At 40.7% G+C, this 20419-nt stretch overlaps 1 protein-coding gene across 15 annotated transcripts in view; it reads left to right on the top strand.

The window, feature by feature from the left end:
• Positions 1 to 1390: 1390 nt before the first annotated feature.
• dlg1b (discs large MAGUK scaffold protein 1b) overlaps positions 1391 to 20419 on the top strand; it is a 435380-nt gene continuing 416351 nt past the window's right edge. For 6 of the 15 annotated variants that reach the window (XM_087993451.1, XM_043702483.2, XM_043702484.2 and 3 more), the window contains exons 1-3: positions 1394 to 2090; positions 2368 to 2499; positions 14680 to 14837. In XM_087993451.1, the coding sequence (XP_087849577.1) occupies positions 2072 to 2090; positions 2368 to 2499; positions 14680 to 14837 (309 nt within the window). In that variant the 5' untranslated portion in view covers positions 1394 to 2071. Of the gene's footprint in view, positions 2091 to 2367; positions 2500 to 14679; positions 14838 to 20419 lie in introns of all 15 variants that reach the window. The other 9 variants (XM_043702479.2, XM_087993449.1, XM_087993452.1 and 6 more) reach the window with 4 other exon arrangements.

Consider the following 20419-nt stretch of genomic DNA (forward strand, 5'->3'; position numbering starts at 1 on the left):
AGGGTGTGAGAGAGAGGGGCAGTGATTGCGATTTGAAGCAGATTTGAGCGAGAGAGGGGGGCAGTGATTGAGTTTTGAAGCAGGGTGTGAGAGAGGGGGACAACGATTGATGTTTAAAGCAGGGTGGAAGGGGGGGGTAACAGTGATTGAGTTTTGAAGCAGGGTTTGAGAGAGAGGGGGCAGTGATTGAGTTTTGACATAGTGTGTGAGAGAGAGGAACAATGACATTTGAAACAGGGTGTGTGTGTGTCTGAGAGAGTGGGGGACAGTGATAGAGTTTTGAAGCAGGGTGAGCGAGAGGGGCAGTGATTGAGTTTTGAAGCAGGGTGAGAGAGAGAGAGGGGCAGCGATTGAGTTTTGAAGCAGGGTGTGAGAGGGGGCAGTGACTGAGTTTTGAAGCAGGGCGAGAGAGAGAAAGAGGACAGTGATTGAATTTTGAAGCAGGGTGTCTGTGTGAGAGAGAGGGGCAGTAATTGAGTTTTGAAGCAGGGTGAGAGAGAGGGCAGTGATTGAGTTTTGAAGCAGGGTGAGAGAGAGGGCAGTGATTGAGTTTTGAAGCAGGGTGAGAGAGAGGGGCAGTGATTGAGTTTTGAAGCAGGGTGAGAGAGAGGGCAGTGATTGAGTTTTGAAGCAGGGTGTGAGAGGGGGCAGTGATTTGAGTTTTGAAGCAGGGTGTGAGAGGGGGCAGTGATTGAGTTTTGAAGCATGGTGAGAGAGAGGGCAGTGATTGAGTTTTGAAGCAGGGTGAGAGAGAGGGGCAGTGATTGAGTTTTGAAGCAGGGTGAGAGAGAGGGCAGTGATTGAGTTTTGAAGCAGGGTGAGAGAGAGGGCAGTGATTGAGTTTTGAAGCAGGGTGAGAGAGAGGGGCAGTGATTGAGTTTTGAAGCAGGGTGTGAGAGGGGGCAGTGATTGAGTTTTGAAGTAGACTGTTAAGAGCTACAGGTCTACAGTTTAAAAACTGGGATGCGCCGCTATGCAGCCTCACCGCGGCCTTCCTTGAACTTCGGCCCCGCCCCCGCTCCTCAGGCCCCCTCCTGATTGGCGGGCGTCTGGTCAGGTGGTGGAGATTCCCGGTCCCGGTCGCCATTTTGGGGGAAAGTTTGGGATTTCTCCGGCAGTGACCGGGAACAGAAGGAGGAAGAGCGGCGGCGGCGGCAGCGACGGGGAAAGTTTGTTTTGGTGGGAGCGGCAGCGAGGTGCCCGGGCCGGCTTAGGGCCCCACCTCTCGGGGTGGGTAGGGACAGAGACCAGGGCTTGGGGGGGGGGAGTGGTTCACCGGCGGCGAGTGAGCGAACGAACGAACGACTGCACCTCCCCAGGAGGGAGGAGAGCCCGGAGCGTGAACCCGAACCTGAACCCGCCTGACTGGGGGTGGGGTGGGCGGGGACAGGGAGACGCTCGGCCCCGCGCTCTGGGCTGCACAGACAAGGGGGTTGGGGGAGGCCGCCCCTCGCTGGATCCCCTGCAGAGGACAGAGGGAGGACACCCCTTTCTCAAAGAAAAATCCCCACACCCAGCAAAGGATCCAGTGGGTGACCCTGAGAGTGAGGGGCAGACACTAGGAGAGTCACCCTCAAGGACCCCCTCCCCAAAATAGCCTCCTGCAGTCACCTTGAACAAGTAGGACAGACCAGCCGGGACCGGGCAAGGTAACCAGCGGGAACTGTCTGATCATATACGGCATTCCAGGCTGAGGAGGGAGAGAGACAGGGATGTGGTCCTCCTGAGGCCAATGCTTTACAAACCGGTCAGTCCACTTCAGGAGGGAAACACGGGCTGATGTTAAAAAGGAACCAAACATATCTCTCTCCTTCCGTTCTCCAAACAAGCCCCAGCCTGTTTGTTGTGAAGGAAAATCGATTGTCAGTGAAACCGATTGCACTAAATATTTACACATCCCCCTGAGTCGGAGGGAAAAGTTGCGATCCTGTGTTTCTGGCAGATTGTCAGGACCTTCTGAAAGCGCAGAAGATAAAAGATCCTACCTCCGGAGACTCTTCGGAGGGTAATTTAGAACTGGAATTGCCAACTGGAGGAACTTTAACCTGTGAAGGAAATCTGAAACAGGACGATGCCGGTTCGAAAGCAGGGTGAGTTTCAACATGTTAAACTTTGAACTTAATTTAACCTTAATATAAGGATAATCTTTTAATGAAAGTTTTCAAAGTACGGTGACACTTTGTATTTAACGCCATTGAAACGAACTTTAAGACGAACCGATTTTAATGCAGGTAATCTTTGCAATTTTCTGCCTAGTGCTAAAGGCTGGACAAAGTTGAACTACGTTGTAACTCGTGAGTTGTTGCGGGATCGGGCCAGTAATGATCGTTAAGTGTGTGATTATTTTTGCCCCCTGTCTCTGCTCAGATGCTCAGCGAGCTCTGAAGCTCCTGGAGAATTACCGTGCCAAGCTTGGCAAGACTGAAGACCGTCAGCTTCGTGCCTCCATCGAGAGAGTTATCAACATATTCCGCAGTAATCTCTTTCAAGCATTAATAGGTACGTACGTAAACCGCTCTACATCAAGCCTTCACTTATTAGTTTTCGGGTTAACAGCAGCATCAGCCGATAAGAACTGTTAACAATACCCAATGGGTTGTTCTGAAGATCAGAACTTAAACATTCCGGACAGAGAAAGAGGTTTGACGTTTTAACAACGCAGGCATCCCATGGCTTCTCTTATCCGATCACGATACCATTCTCTCGCCGTAAGCTGGCAACCTGTTGCCTTGCGATTCTGTCTGTGAACCACGGAGAGGAGAGAAAGTGGGAATAGTCAAGTGTCATTGGAAATACCTGAGAGACGTTGTCACGTCATTTTTAACGCCGCAGCACTGAAATGAACGGCTACAAGAGTGCAGCGTTTCCAATGAGCTATGCCTTATAGTGTTGAACGATCGGATTACAACTTGATGTCAGTGTGCATGAAGCGATTCGGTTGCATTCAGGAGCACTTGGGCGGTTTGTGTGCGGTGAACAGGAAGCATTATGGAGGAAGGGGCGTGATTTATGGATGTAAACAGTTTCGGATGTGTGTCACCTCTGTTTGAGTTGGACACGTGTAGAAGTGGTGCTGAAGGAAGTACTCCCTGACATTTTAAGGAAAGCCGAATGATTTAAATTACTTCTTGATAACTAATGGTTTTTAAGTAGAAGTAAGGGTAATGGGAGTTGCCATAAAATTCTGGATGTCAAATTTAGATTTTGCAGAATGGGAAAATCCTTTCCTGATTTCAAAACTTATTGACGCTTCAATTTAATTAGCAGTTCACACTCTGGATGGAGTATAGTGCAGTTGATTAAAATCATTTTGATGGTGTGGAAGAGGAAAAAATATAATAATATTGCAAAGAAAATTATCTCTGTCGTCTTCAGCTGTAACTTACTTTGCATTGAACCTTCAAATACATAAATGAAAATAATTTTAACATTGACATTTTATTTATTTGTGGGATGTGAGCATTCTGGCCAGCTGGCATTTGTTGGTCAAGCCACAGCACTTAATGGCTGTTAGTGCTGATATCAATGAAATGAGGTACATTTCACTGTTTAATTATAGTTATAATCCTAAAATGAATATAAAAGGTTCAGTAACTGTCAAAAGTCAATCTTTCAAGTGTTCACGAGCAAACCAATAACATTAACTGGCTCTGACAAGCAAAAGTTGTATTGTAGTATTTAAATTGTCATTGTTGACTAAATAATACTTGTGTCTAGTAGGTCTTATTGGTTAGCAGAAGGTTCCAAACGTACTGTGGATATGTGATCTCCATCCAAATGTGAATGTAACTATAAAGAAAGGCAAGCGATTGCAGCATAGTGATGTTTTAAGTGGTTCATAGATAAACTGCTCCTCTGGATACTAGGATCCTCTAGTTGAAGGAGTAGACCCATCAGGAAATCTGGTAGGCTTGCCATCACTTGCAGCTAAAACTGGCTGACGAGCATAGACTTTCTCTAGAAAGCACATGTGAATAGACACCACCTGATGGTGACATGACTTTGCTGCAAATGTGTACATTATTTCTAACAAAACAGGTTTTGAAAAGTAATTGAATGGAAATTCAGTTGTGTAGTAAACAAAAGGTGAAATGATTGGATCAGTAAAGATTTATAAATGGTATGCTGCATCTTATTGTTTGAATCAGTTTTACTGTTTTTTTTAAATTATGGACACAGGAAAATTACATTGAATCTGTTGACAGTACAATAGACAGCATGACAAGTGGCATGGAATTAGAGTTACCGGAGAATATAGCATGTTAACTGAAGGAACAAACAGGAATAAGTTTATGTGAGGACTTGACACTTTTCCCTAAAATGTATGCAATGATAAACTCTATTAAAACTTGTGTATGGATAATCAGAAATGTTAAAGTTCAGTTGTTAATGTGGAAACAGTAATAGAGGCAAGTTTCTTTTTGTTAAGGGCAGGTGTAGATTACATGAAGATTACTGTAGAGTTCTGGATCTGCTGCCCTGCTTTGTGCACATCCTTCCTCCTCCATTGCTGACCCCCCCACCACCCAAGGTGATTAAAGCAGTTAATTTCATGTTGTAAATTGGCAAGATTGTTGCTTGGACTGTGACTATAGTTATGAAACACCATCATCTTTTGGATATCTTGTTTTCTGATTTGAGCAGAAGACTCTACGGAAAATTTGTTTCTTTAGAAAATGTAAAAACTGCAGCTAGGTGGTTGGGGTAAATTTTTAATGTCAAGTGTTAAATATGTTAAGTAAACTTGTTTGCGTTAGTGTTTGAGGAAGAAATATTTTGCTGTTGGGGCTAGTTAATGCAGGGACCAAAATATAAGTTCAGCCAAGAATTTAGTACTTGGGACAAAATGAAGAAAGCAAGATATGATTTGCATTGCTGTAATCGACACAAATCTAAAGAAATGAATAAACAATATTGTTAATGTTCCTACTTTTGCATATTTTGTCTTATTGGTATTTCTTTAAAGATAGTTTTCTTCTGCAGAGCCATTTTCATTACAAATAGTATAAATTAAGTTGCCTTTTGCGATAAACTATCAATTATAAAGAAAAGATGCAATCGATTTCAGAAAGTTGTTTATGGGTTTTATGTTTTGATAAGCTAAATAGCACATGCTAGTTTGGGATGGTGTGGGAAGAATGGGAGAACTGTATCTGAGTTGTACCTTGAGTTTTTTAAAGGCAATTTGGTGATGCTAATGTAGCTTTCCGTACCAGTGCAAACCCAAATTAATTTTTAATGAATTTAACTGAAGGTTTCCTGTTGTTTTCCTTTAGCTTTCAATCAACCAGCATGTTTAGCTCCTCCAAGGAAGTCAGCTTGTCTAGCTTTATTGTGGCTTGCACCTTGTGCATTCCTTACTAATTCGCCCATGTTCTGTGTTTCAGGAAAGAGATAATGCCACCCATTGAGTCTCCCATTAGTCAAAATCCTGGTGTAAGATCTACAAAATGAAAAAAAAACAATTTATGTGCAAAACTGATTTCTTGGCATTATTCCAATTGACTAATATTAAAGTCCATTGATACCAGCTATGAATTGGGTTCCAAGGACCTAAAATATAAAGACTGGGTTCTGGGTCTTTATTCAAAATAGAGAAATAAACTCACCAATTAAGAGAATGGAGTGCATCTAACAAATAGTGTGGGCTAGATGGAGAGTTTTCTTGTGTCCTATATTTGGCAGCACCTACCTTGCCTTGCCCACGAAATTACATTGAGTTCACATGTATTTGACTTGAATTTTTTGGCAGGGTTGATAGAAGCTAAATCTTTGATCTATTTTTAGACCCATTGTATAACTTCAGAAAACCTATTTGCTAACTATTTGTGACTGTCGCTCTTTTACAGTTAGTATTAATGCATTTTAAACTGGAAGTATGGTTTTGTAGGCTGCGTTAATCTTTTGGATCTTCATATTATCAGGGTAGTTGATGTTGCTATTATAAATTATCAATTGTAAATACTAGAAATCTAAATTAAAACAATTTGGAATGATCATTAAGAAAAACTAGCCAGACTTGTTTAGTGAATAAGTCAGTCGAATAAAGTCGCTGCATTTTGGGACAATTATCTAACTTAAAATGCAAATTGACAAATGATTGAAATTGGGACATTCTGTAATGAACCACCCTGTTGTAATTGAAGGTGACGGATGTGTCATGGTAAATTGCATGGCAGTACTCCATTAAAGGTTTCAGGTGATGCCTTTTTGATCGCAAAGCTGTGCGTTCGCTGCTGGACCCTTCATTGGACTGCAGCTTTCAGTTTACTGATGAATATCTGTTATAATGAAGTTGTGATTCTTTTTAACATTTATTCTTACTATTGTGGTGTTGCATTTCCATTTCTGTTCTGAATATGCTGCATGACATAGGACCTGAAGGTATGTTGACTTTTGATGCATTATCAGGTTATTGTTTTTGCTGTATTAGGAATTTTCAAAACAAATTCAAATAGCTGATGGAATGTATGGTGGGGTCCATTGTTAATGTGCTTTTATTTAATAGTTGGCAAACTTGTTGGAAAATTTCAAGAGAATTTCACCGTTGAGTTTGAACTTTGCATCCTTAACTGTTCCATTTGTTCTGACTTAGTATAGTTGCTGTTCTTTTGGGAGGGTGAGGGAATAAGTGCATATTTGTTTAGTAACTATAGAAAATTCTAACTTGTCTACAATGGAATGATTTCTATACTGAGTAATTACGTTTATATGCAATACATGTTTAAATAATGCACAGCCTGTGCTTGGTTTATCAAACCGAGATAAAGCATTCCACATGTGATGAGATGTCTGCTCTGTTTATTGTATTTTAATTATTTGACAGGAACTTGCACACCAGTCAAGGATGTCAGAGTTTTGATAAAGATTGGCAGTGTATACAATTCATTTTGATTTGTGGAGCATCTTTAGCCTTGTTGTTTTTCTATAGGTAGCGTCTCATTCATTTGTAATGTGAATATTCTGCTTTGTAGTGTGAGATTTTGTACTTTTTAATTTAAGTGGACTATATTACTAATTAAACATAGAAAATATGTTGTTTTGAAGTGAGGAAGAAGTAACTCAGTTCAGGGATGTTACTTTCCAAAATTTAAAGAGACCTGGATACGCACTTAAAAGACAACAATGCAGAAGGAATAGTCACTCTGGCTAATTAGATGAAGTTGGTAAAATGTAGCGCTGGAAAAAGCACAGCAGGTCATGCAGCATCCGAGGAGCAAGAACGTCGACATTTTGGGCACAATCCTTCTTCAGGACTCCTCCCAGTCCTGAAGAAGTATTATGCCCAAAACGTTGACTCCATTGATCCTCGGATGCTGCCTGACCTATGCTTTTCTACCGCCACCATTTATAAACTCTGACTCTCCAGCATCTGCAGTCCTCACTTTCTCCTAAGACTAATTAGATAGCTCTTCCTGGCAACAGCCTTTGGCTGAAACCGAATATTTGCAGCCATGGTGCCCTATCTGAGCTCTTGACTCCATATCTCCTCTGCCACCAAGACCATTTATTTCTAACACTATCTGAGCCTGTTTGTGCCTCTGCTCAACTGCTAATTCCTTTCTACTAATCCAGTGTTTTCTGATCAGCTTCTATCCTGAACCTCATGAGACTGAGTTTATATCTTGCTGCCAATATCCTAACTTACCCAAACGCATATTCATCTATTATTTATGTTCACTAACCAAACAATACCTCTTGTTTTAAATCTACTAACCTTGTGTTCAAACCTTTGCTTCTTCTCACATGTAAAGGTAGTTTTATGATTGGTTTATGTATTAGTACGATTTTGTTATTCATATTGTATAATCTTGAGTGCTCTTCCCACTCTGGTGGCTTACACATGCTGAGTTTTGAAGTATAGTGGATTGATTGGCCTTCTGTACTGTAAGATTGACTGGTTCTGTTACTCCTGTGTTCAGGGAGAATGCACTGAAAAATCCATATGAAATTAGATATGGCTTTTTTGAGGGAGTGGATGATGGAGAGATGTTGGTAATTTAAAATTATCTTTGCTAAATGTAACAGGGTATGCTGTTTCCTTGCACTGTAATTGGATATCACACTGCAGTTGAAATCCTATGCTCTGTTCATGAGCCAATTGGTTTCGATCACAGCATCTGTTATGTATCGCTTTTGGGGGGGAAATAGTACTTGAAAGGAATCAACCGTCCTTCTAAAATCCATTCTCTTAATGCTAATGAGAATTTGAAGGATTCCAGTATGATTGAATAGAATCTGGGGAACCTTTTCAAGTAGCATAATATCTGACCTACCAGCTTCCTTTTCATTTCTCCTGCAAGCTATTTTACTAAGCTGAAATCCACCCAGCCCACTTCCATGTAGAGGTATATTTATGATTGATTTATGTATTAGTAGGATTTTGTTATTCTGTATAATCTTGAGTGTCCTTCATTTTTTTTTCTCCCATTTTTAAACGAACATGTATGAACAAATTCCTGGAAGTGAATGATATTCCTATCTTGCAATGGAGTGGAATAGATTTCTCGCAAATATGCTTAAGTTTTAACTTACTGTTTTCAGAAGAGAACTGGTTGGTTTTTTTGGATTAGAAATAGTATTGGGCCATAGAAGATAAGGACAATGTGTGGAATTTGGTTTCTCAGGTACTCTTCAATGGCAACTATTATGAGATGTAAAGTTAGATGGTTGGTTTTGAATTGTTTGTAATGCTTTAGGCACAGAAAGGAGTTTTTTGGTACTTAATGAATTCAGACGAAGACACAACCCCCCCCTCCCCAAGGAAAAAGAAGTTATTCCTCACAATGTGGTTTTCTTGGATGAAATATGATATAAGCAATGCATTATTAAGGTTTCCCGTGTTGCTGGTTGTTTAGTGGTCAATTTATTTTTGTTCTACTGTATGTAATGACAAATGATACTCTCCATAGCAGTATTTATAGTGTAGGTTTGAAGTGTTGACTTCTGGATGCAAAGTTGCAATTATTCTGTATAGTACAGTGAATGCACACCAGCTAAGGAAAGTCAGCTGAGTTTTTGAGACTCCTAATTTGTACACACCTGCTCAATTCAAGTTAATTGTATTAGGATGTTTTATTGCAGCTCCAAATTATAGACAGATTCTTACTCATTTTAGATTTTTTTTTCTGTCCTATGTTTCCTGGTTGGAAGTGAAATGACGAGAAGTTCCATGTTTGTTAGACTTAGTTCTGTTACTCCCCATTCCAGTGTTCTCACCAAAGCAGCTTTATGGAATCAAGCAAAATTTAATCTTTTTTATTATTTTCTCTTATGATGTGAACTTCGCTGCCTGGTCGAGCATTTAGTAAACATGAGAAGGTGGTGAGCTACAGTCTATTTAGTGTAGGTGCACCCACAATGTTGGTAGGATTGACTGCCAGGAGTTTGGTCAAGCAAAAATGATGGAACAGCAGTAGGTTTCCAAAATATGATGTGTGACTTGATGGAGAACTTGCAGGTGGTGGTGTTCCCATAAATCTGCTGTCCTTTCCTTCCAGAAAGCAATTAAGTTGTGGAGTTTGGAAACTGCTGCTGAAGAGTCTTGGTGAATTTTTGCAGTGCATTTTGTAGATGGTATATAATGTGCTGCAGTGTGCAGTTGGTGGAGGAACAAATGTTTGTGGATTGCTGCCAATCACCTAGGTTGCGATTTGGGGATGAAGTGAAGCTGCTTGTGGAATTGGAGCTGCACTCCTCCAGGCAGGTGTGGGGAATTCCATTACAATCCTGACTTGTGCTTTGTAGGTGACGTTCAGACTTTGGGGAACCGGGTGAGTTACTTGCCATAGCATTCATAACCTCCAACCTTTTTGTATTCACAGTATTTTTATGACTCCAGAACATTGATTTAATATTGCTGTTTAATTTTAAGATCTTGCTGCAATTGGACATAGATTGCTTCAGTATATGAAGGAAAACGTCCCATGTAATACTTTCTTTACCACCTTTTATCTGCTTGTCCTTCCACCTTCAGGGGCCTATAGATCTGCACTCCATGGTGTCTCAATTTTCTCTAGATACCCTCACTGATTGTGTATTCCCTTGCCTTGCACTTCTCTGGATTGAATTTCATTTGCCACTTTTCTGCTCACTTAAACCATTGATATTACCTTGCACTTGTTCTTTGCTAACAACTATCCAGATAGCTTTTGTCGACATTTTCCAATCATGTCTCCTACATTAAATTTAAGCTTTTTACACACAAGTAGCAAGGCACCCAGCATTGAGCACTATTGAACACCACTGGAAATCACTTTCCGTTCATAAAACATCTGTCAACTGTTTACCTTTGTTTCCTGTCACTGGGTCCCAATTTCCACATTCCTCTGTATCCCATTACATTTAATTTTTAAGATCCTATTTGGCAGAATGTTGTCTGTGTGGTTTTCAATGAGAGATTAGACAGCATCAACTGTACACCCTACCATTAATTGTTTGAGGTCAGTCATCTCAGGTGCAGGACATGTATGCAGGAGTTCCTCAGGGTAGTGTCCTAGGCTCAACCATCTTCAGCTGCTTCATCAATGACTTTTCCTGCATCATAAGGTCGCCAATGACTTCACAATGTTCAGCAGCATTTGCCACTCGTCAGATAATGAAGCAGTCCATGTTCAAATGCAACAAGGTCTGGACAATATCGAGGCTTGGGCTGAGAAGTGGCCAGTAACATTTGTGTTAACAATGCAGCAACTTTAGCAAAGTAATTCAATTACCTTGTTTAAATGTCTTCCTCTTTATTTCAAGCCCCCACTCTCTCTCAAAGACGACAACCAAACAGACACAGTAAAGGAATAAATCACAAGGGAAAATAAATGAGGTGTATATACTCAGTTTAAATATGCTTTGTTCTTTAATACAAGCTGCTGCTCGCAGTGAAAGGGTTATCTTCAGTTCTTGGCTCATAGTCATAGCTACAAACCAAAAATGATGGTGATAAAATGAAAAATCAGCAATGGTCTGAACAATTTGCAAATGGAGTGAGACACTGTTGGCACAATGCCATGTACATGGTTTGAAAGGCTGGTGAAGGTAGTGCAGACATCTGAAATTCACTGAGATGGAGGCAAGATAAGAATGTTTCTAAATTACAGTCTTGTATGGACTTTGAAAGGAGTTATTTTGCAGTGAGAGTTGGATCAATGAATAAATCACGATGTGGGAATATTGCTTAATGGCAAATCCCAGTATTCAAATATTTAACAAAATGGTCTCTTTAAGATTTTGGTAACTTGAGGTTTAGTCGTTGACGGCGAGTCTAGCCTTTTAAGTTTCTCCACATGCCCATCATTCTGGTGAAGCTGTTATTGTCAAATGTCATAGAGGTGTACAGTTTGAAAAGAGTCTGTTCGGTCCAACTCGTCCATGCCGATCAGATATCCTAAATTAATCTAGTCCCATTTGTCAGCATTTGCCCCATTTCCTTCCAAACCCTTCCTAGTCATATACTGGTCCGGATACCTTTTTTAACTGTTGTAATTGTACCTACCTCCACCACTTCCTCTGGCAGCTCATTCCATACATGCACCACTCTTTGCAGGACAAGGTTGCCCTGAGGTTCCTTTTAAATCTTTCCCCTCTCACCTTAAATCTATGCCCTTTGGACTGCCCTACCCTGGGGAAAAGGCCTTGACTATTCAATCTATCCATGCCCCTCATGATTTTATAAACCTCTATAACGTCACCCCTCACCCTCCAAAGCTCTGAAGAAAATAGCCCCAGCCTATTCAGCTTCTCCCTATAGCTCAAAACCTCCAACCCTGGCAGCATACTTGTAAATCTTTTCTGAACTCTTTCAAGTTTAACAACATCCTTCCTATAACATGGAGACCAGAATTGAATGCAGTATTCCAGAAGTGGCCTACCCAAGTCCTGTAGAGCCATAACATGATCTCTCAACTCCTATACTCAGTGCACTGACCAATAATCGCAAACGTGTCAAACGCCACCTTCACTACTCTGTCTACCTGTGACTTCATTTTCAAAGAACTATGAACTTGTCCTCCAAGTTTCCTTTGTTCAGTAACCTTCCCCAGGGCTTTACCATTAAGCATTTAAGTCCTGCCCTACCAAAATGTAACACCTCACGTTTATCTAGATTAAACTCTGTGCCACTCCTTCAAGAACGTGTTGTATTGTGAGGTAATCTTCGCTGTCCAGTACGCCACCAATTTTGGTTTCATGTACAAATTTACTAACAATACCTCCTATATTCACATCCAAATCATTTATATAGATGACATAAAGCAGTGGACCTAGCAGTGATGCCTATAGCACATTGCAGGTAACAGGCCTCCAGTTTGGAAGGCATCCCTCCATCACCACTCTCGTCTCTTCCCTTCTAGTCAATTTTGTATCCACACAACGAGTTCTCCCTGTATTCCATGTGATCTAACCTTGTTAACCAATCGACCTTGTCGAACCTTGTCAAATATCTCGCTGAGGTCTGTATAGACAACATCTAAAGCTGTGCCTTCATTAATCCTCTTCATTTTTGCAAAAAACTCAATCAAATTTGAGAGACACGATTTCTCCCATACAAAGTCATGGGAGAAATCGTGTCTCTCAAATTTGATTGAGTTTTTTGCAGAAGTGAAGAGGATTAATGAAGGCACAGTCTATAGTTCCTGGCTATTCCTTAAATAATGGCACCATGTTAGCCAACCTCCAGCCTTCTAACACCTTGCCTGTGGCTATCAATTGTACAAATATCTCAGCAAGGTGCCCAGCAATCACTTCCCTAGCTTCCCACAAAGTTCTAGGGTACACCTGATCAGGTCTTGGGGATTTATTTGTGTTTATGCATTTTAAGATGTCCATTGTTTCCTCCTTTGAAATGTTGACACTTCTCAAGATATTGCTATTTCCCCAAGCTCTCTAGCTTCCATATCCTCTCCACAGTAAACACTGATGCAACACACACATTTAGTATCTCCCCATCTCCTCTGGTTCCACACTTAGTCAGCCTTGCTGATCTTTCAGGGATCCTATTCTTTCCCTCATTACTCTTTTACCCTTAATGTACTTGTAGAAACCCTTTGGATTCTCCTTGACTCTATTTGCCAAAGCTATCTCATTCCTCCTCTTTGCTCTCCTAATTTCCATCTTAAGTACATTACTACTGCCCTTCTACTTCTTTAGGGATTCACTTGATCCCTACTGTCTATACCTGGCGTATGCTTCCTCCTTTTTCTTGACCAGAACCTCAATTTCTCCAGGCATCTGGTATTCCCTACACTTACCTGCTTTGCCCTTCATCCTAACAGGGACATACTGTCCCTGGATGCTCATTATCTTTTTTTTTTGAAGGCCTTCCACTTTCAGCTGATCCTTAACCTACGAATATCCAGCGCCACCCCTGCCGTCCACACACACACACAATCAACTTTTGAAAGTTCTTGTTAAATACTGTCAAAATTGGCCTTCCTTTTAGATTAGATCTATGCTTTTCCATAGCTGTTTTAAAACTAATAGAATTATGATCACTCGGCCAAAAGTGCTCTCCCAGTGACACCTCAGTCACCCTGCCTTATTTCCCAAGAGTAGGTCAAGGTTTGCTCCTTATCTCAATAGGTGAAAAACTTAGCAAGGTTGCAAGTTTATTAAATTCAGAACTTGAGCACCTAATCTAGCTTTGCATATTAGTGCATTATAGTGGCACTTAAATGAAGTGGGTTTCATGGAGTTGTTGCATTTTTACTTGATGTTTATTACAAATCCTATTGTTTGTTCAGGTGGACATAAAGGATCCTCGGCTATATTTGTGCAAGTGCAGGGAATGTTTTGTGCATGCTGACCAAAAATTGCCTTGACCCATGCCACCAAACAGATTAGCTAGTTTCTCCTCTCTTTATTGCTGTTTGTTTTGGATACTGTTAGCTGGCATGACCGGGCATGCACTATAAAAGTAAGTTGGTTGTGAATTGTTTTGGGATATCCTGAGGATATGAAAGGTATGTTATGAATACATTTAAAATGTTCATAGTATGATGCCCTGGTAGATTAGATTTCTGAAATTTCAGAAGTTTTTTCGGAATGAACTGACCTTTTTAAAGACGTTTGAATTAATTTGGTCAGTCAGTGCAGAAAACTGCTTAAATGTAGCATGCACAGGGAAAGAAAGCCACTTCGGATGCTGCCAATTCACAAATTTTGTTTGAAGTATTTTCAGGACGCTTTTAACTTCATTGAAAATAGTGAGAGAATTTTGACTTGTGCAGTTCAAGATGGAGGCAGAGAGAAGACAACTATGGTTTTTCCTCCTATTGTGCATCTTAGACTCACCATCCCATAGATCTCTTGCTGCATTTATCTCTATGCACATACCAATGTTCGTATCCTTCAATGTAATTGTATGGCTTTGTTGTTAGGATTAAACACAGACTAAGTAAATGCAAAGAGCTAGTCTCAATGGCTTAGTGGATAGATGCTTCTGAAACTCTGTGTGCAGAGTTGCAAGTGAATGTTGTAGTCTTTTAGCATTCGTTTATTTTGTTACTTAAAAATTGTTGGCTGTCTCAAGAATTCGAGATTCTTAACTTGAGCAAAGTTTGGATTTATTTAGTAATTATTGTAATAAGAATGATTCAGTTATTTGGGGAAAGCACAAACTGGGCAATTCCTGCAGTATGTGTATCTTAAGTTGATTGTGGACTGTCAATTCATGTTCTTGTTTTCCAGATATTCAGGAATTTTATGAGGTGTCATTGCTGGATAATCAACCGGTTCTTGCTCAAAAGACAACTGTTCCAGCAGTTCATAACTGGGATATTTCCAATCTTCCAAGCACAACTGTTACGTCGGAGGCAGTCACTGTCAGCCATAGCCCTAACACAGAGGTAAGTGTGTGTTTATAAGGTAGACTGATTTAATGTAAAGAGGTAATAATTAAAACAGTACTATTAGTAATGGCATTTCAGATAGAGACCAGTAAACTGTCACAGTGTGTGCTATTATACTCACTAGATTGAATGACTGATTATGGTAAAGTTATTCGTTAGCTCCCCCTGAAATTTTTAAAACCTGAAGTTAGCTTCAGTAATATATCAATGTTTGTGTGCCTATTTGTGACCTAGTTTGTCTTCTACCAGTGTAATTGACAAGTCCAAGAGCTAGATGTTGGTCGCTGGTCAAGATTATTTTTGATCTTTCAGCAGAAATGAGATTCTCTTGTTCATATGTTCTCACCTATTCCCATCTGATGATGTTCCATACATCTTGCATTAATAGATGATCTGAGCATGTATAGTAGCTTCCTTTCAATGTTAATGTTTGGTGGTGTTTTGGATGTCTTCTAGAAAGATGTAATGAAGTATTTGTGTATTTCTCTTTCAGTATTGAAGCCGTTTGTTCCAGATTCTGTAAAATATAGTCTGACATAAAACTTGTGGGAGTGAAAACTTGTGCAACATAAACTAAGCTGAGTCTATATGCTCAGTTGTCTTAATTTAAACTGATATTTAACATGGAAATAATTTAGTCATAACTAGAGAATCACCTGCAATGACTTCAGTTTACTTTCTACCTCTGGAGATCCCTAATCTTAGTTTCCTTCTGTTTCTCATGCTTCTTTAACAATGTTTCTTCAATATCTGAAAATAATTCAGGTTTCATATGTATGTCAGTGATGGATCCTGAGCTCCTGAACTTCTGATATGCTATGCTATACTACTTGCCTGACATCCAATATGGGAGGGCAGAAATCATTTTTTGTCCAAGTAGACGAAGGGAAGATTGAAGCCATTGCCTTTGGTCCCTTAAGCTGAGCAAGATCGTTGACCAGGATAAGGTGAACTTCCCAATCATACATGCACATTGATGGAGAAATTAGCCCAGTGAAGCAGAGATCACAAAACACGGGTGAAATGAACAAATAGTTTATTAACACAGCGATATCGCGGAAGAGAAATTGACCAAACTGAAACAGCACAGACAGTCTATCCAGGTGGCGGATGCTCTCTTCACTGAGCAGAGAATCAAGCCAGGTTTTATAAGAATCTTGTACAATGATATTTATTAAAAATAGGGAAAATACGATGTATTTGATAATTAAGTAATCCAGTTACGATGGTGATAACTGCAAAGCAGTTATCAGAACAATGTCCTGATTGTAGATACTATGTAACATCTTGGCAGCATCAATCAGTCTTTAATGGGATCAGGAGATTCCAGTTCTCTTCGATGGTAGGTGAGGATGTCCCTTTCCTTGGCAGTAAGATATTTCCATTGTTGTTTTCCTGTGAGTGACATATTCTGATGTCTCTCTGTCTGACTGCCCTTTGTGTGGCTTTGATATCACTGGGTTATGAGACTGCTTAAGCCTTTGGGACAGCTGTGTTGATCGGTTCAAGAAGCTTACCGTTAGTTTGTCTTGGAAAGTGTATTCCCTGGTCTGCGAGTGATTATGTTCATGTCTGGTTTCTCTTCTCAGCTTGTTTAGTTAATGCTGAGGCATTCTGGGTATTTCTTGTATGGTTTGGACACGCTTGATTTCCTGTGTTCCCTGTGGCCAAGCTGTGAGTAGGCAGGGTGGCAGATCTTTTCCCACACATTAATGCCAAAATTACCTACTTCCACCACCTTGAAGATTGCATGACTTCAGCCTTGCAGTAGTGCCTCTGATGTGGGAATCCTCATCTATGCCTATATTATCATCAAACCTGTTTCTTTTAATGCTCTTCTGGTCAGTGTCCCATCTTTCACCTTGCTTAATATTTATGCAAAATTCTGTTCTCCACAACTGAACCAAATCTTATTCATCAATCGCCCCTGCGCTTGTTAAACTTATCTGGCTTCCCCGTCGATATTACCTCAACTTTATAATCCTCATGCATATTTTTAAATCCCTTCAGAACCTGGTCTTTCTTTACTTGTACGATCTTTTTCTGCTTTTCTGGAATTATGTCCCTGTGTGCTTCCAATTCTGTCTTCAGGGCATCTTCAACAAGATATCTGAAGGAGTGACTGAAATTAAATGAGTCTAATATAAATGCAGATTTTTGGTAGTTTCCAATTAGTTTTGGAATGTGTGCTGCTCATAACCTCCCAAAAGTATACTGAAATGGCTTCTGTCAGTGGTTAGCACTGTTGCCTCACAGCACCAGAGACCCGGGTTCAATTCCAGCCTCGGGCGACTCTGTGTGGAGTTTGCACATTCTCTCTCTGTCTGCGTGGGTTTCCTCCGGGTGCTCCGGTTTCTTCCCACAATCCAAAAATGTGCCGGTTAGATGAATTGGCCATGCTAAATTGTCCGCAGTGTTAGGTGAAGGAGTAAATGTAGGAGAATGGGTCTGGGTGGGTTGCGCTTCGGTGGATCGGTGTGGACTTGTTGGGCCGAAGGGCCTGTTTCCACACTGTAAGTAATCTAATCTAATATTTTTTTGAGAAATGTTGTCAGTTTGGGTTCAATTGTTGTAACAAAGTTCCTCTTTCTGTGGATGTAATAAGTCCAAAGTAGTGGGAATATCTAATATTATGTAGGGGGCTCTTCAAAGCTACAGAAGCCAGTTATTATGAACTAAATTATTCATTAATGGGATCTGTATCTTCATTCAATCCTTTTTACCTTGGCAATATTATCAACAAAGAGCTGGAAATCAGCTATTTTGCTCCTTCAAGGTGCTGGTTTGTCTGACGTTTCATTGTTATGGTGTAAATGCAACTGAGTCGTTGACGAGGGCACTTTAGATGGCAAGTAAAAGGCAACGGCATTGTTGGACCAGACCATGCAGTGCAACTAAAGTTAAATAGCATGTTGAACTACCCAGGCTATCCTAGCTATCACTACACTCTATCCCTCACAGATAGTGAGCACTTGAGGCACAGACCTCCCATGGATGCTGCAAAAATGTGGATACTATAAAGCCCCATCCCATGCATCCAGTACATGCCCAATGAAACAAAAACACGCCCTATGATGTTGGAGAAACATAAATCATTTTAAGTACAGTACATTATGTTAAAGGAAATATTTGTTAATTGAACAATGTAAAATATAAATTGGAGTCTGTCAGACTCTAATCAGTGGAGCGTAGAAGAATGTGGAGTGGGCAGGGTGTAAAATCTCACAGAAACCTACATAATTAAACAGGGCTAGAAAATATGAATGATAAGGATGTTCCTGGGGAGTTCAGAACTAGGGGTAAGAATCTAAGGATATAGTGTAGGCCATTTAGGACTAAGCTGATGAGAAATGTCTTCACCCAGAGTGTGGTAAGCCTTTGAAATTCTCTGCCACAAAAAGTGGTTGAGGTCAAAACATTAAATGTTTTTAGAAGCAGTCAAATATAGTTCTAAGGCTTAGGATCAAGAGGTTAGGAGCAGGGTACTGAGTTGGATGATCAGCTGTGATTATGTTAAATCACATTCAACCAGGCTTGCGGGCCCAGATGTCTGTCTTTTATTTTCTATGTTTCTGTGCTATATAATGTATGAGATCTGATTATAATGTGCATGCAGTACAGTACAGAGTACCCTGTGCAATAATTAATGAGCTGAGAAGCATCTTGGAAAATTAGGAAATCCGTAGATAATGAGGAAGAGATGTATTGATTATTTGGAATTTCCAGATTTATTTGTTACTTGCAGACAAATTCCCCAATAGCAGTTAGTAAGTTTGCAGATGACACCAAATTTGGAGGTGTAGTGGACAGCGAAGAAGATTACCTCAGATTACAACAGGATCTTGACCAGATGGGCCAATGGGCTAAGAAGTGGCAGATGAAGTTTAATTCAGATAAATGCGAGGCGCTGCATTTTGGGAAAGCAAATCTTAGCAGGACTTATACACTTAATGGTAAGGTCCTCGGGAGTGTTGCTGAACAAAGAGACCTTGGAGTGCAGGTTCATAGCTCCTTGGAAATGGAGTCGCAGGTAGATAGGATAGTGAAGAAGGCGTTTGGTATACATTTTATTGGTCAGAGTATTGAGTGCAGGAGTTGGGAGGTCATGTTGTGGCTGTACAGGACATTGGTTAGGCCACTGTTGGAATATTGTGTGCAGTTCTGGTCTCCTTCCTATCAGAAAGATGTTGTGAAACTTGAAAGGGTTCAGAAAAGATTCACAAGGATGTTGCCAGGGTTGGAGGATTTGAACTATAGGGAGAGGCTGAACAGGCTGGGGCTGTTTTCCCTGGAGCGTCGGAGGCTGAGGGGTGACGTTATAGAGGCTTACAGATTATGAGGGGCATGGATAGGATAAATAGACAAAGTTTTTTCCCTGGGGTGGGGCAGTCTAGAACTAGAGGGCATAGGTTTAGGGTGAGAGGGGAAAGATATAAAAGATACCCAAGAGGCAACTTTTTCACATGTATGAAAGGAGCTGCCAGAGGAAATGGTGGAGGCTGGTACAATTGCAACATTTAAGAGGCATTTGGGTGGGTATATGAATAGGAAGGGTTTGGAGGGATATGGGCCGAGTGCTGGCAGGTGGGACTAGATTCGGTTGGGATATCTGGTCGGCATGGACGGTTTGGACTGAAGGGTCTGTTTCCATGCTGTACATCTCTATGACTCTTATGATGGGATGGAACACTATTTCCAGATTGTTCATCCATTGTCCAGTAACAGCACTCTGTTGCTACTGGACTCGCTGCTGCTATTGCAAGATCAACTTAAAGCCTACCGGACATCTGAGCATATGAATACTTGCCATGCCATGACAAATGCTTGTTAACCTGAATGCTTTACCCTGGGCGAAAGTAGACCGGCAGGAGGCTGAAAGAATGCAGCAAGCCAGGTAGCATCAAGAGGTGTGGAAGTCGACATTTTGGGTGTAACTCTTCTTCAGAACTGGGGGCATCCACCCCCAGTCCTAAGTTAATTTCCTGGTCAGTTCTGAATTAGTTGATCTCAGCAGGGGAAGAACTTGGCTGTTAAAATCTTGCTGGCTTAACTTATGTGAAAGGCTGAGGGTGGATGATGTATGGGTATCATAGCTGAGTCACTGCTGTCCAGTGAACTCTCTTGAAGGACATGTGAATGCAAGGTGGGGACCAGGATTCTATTCAAATTCAATGTCTACTCAAGAATCCAACTAACGTTCGTTTAAGCTTTTGCATGGAGCGCCCACTTGGATTAGGTACTGGTGTGCCCACAGCTGCACAATTTAAATTCTTGAGGCACAATGCTATACATTGATTTTTAGAGAAAGAAAAGGATGAATGTGTATTTATATCTAATTTATTGGAATTGCCCATAGAGGGAAAGGTCAGTATAGCATAAGTTTTTGTAGTCAGATTTGGAAAGGATGTCAAATACTATTATGCTCGTGACTTATGTAAGTGACATTTTTGCTGATGGAAATGATTTAATATGAATAAAATCTGGAGGTGTTTCTTTGCAGTGTCAGATTTGCAGGATGGCATGTGTGGGCAGTGAGGTGTTAAGTATAGCTGTTTTGTGACAATCTCTCTTTTTTGGTG

Source organism: Chiloscyllium plagiosum, unplaced genomic scaffold (assembly GCF_037043375.1).
Source record: "Chiloscyllium plagiosum isolate Xiang-an unplaced genomic scaffold, Cpla_swu_hap1 HiC_scaffold_13, whole genome shotgun sequence".
NCBI classification, from domain to species: Eukaryota; Metazoa; Chordata; class Chondrichthyes; order Orectolobiformes; family Hemiscylliidae; genus Chiloscyllium; species Chiloscyllium plagiosum.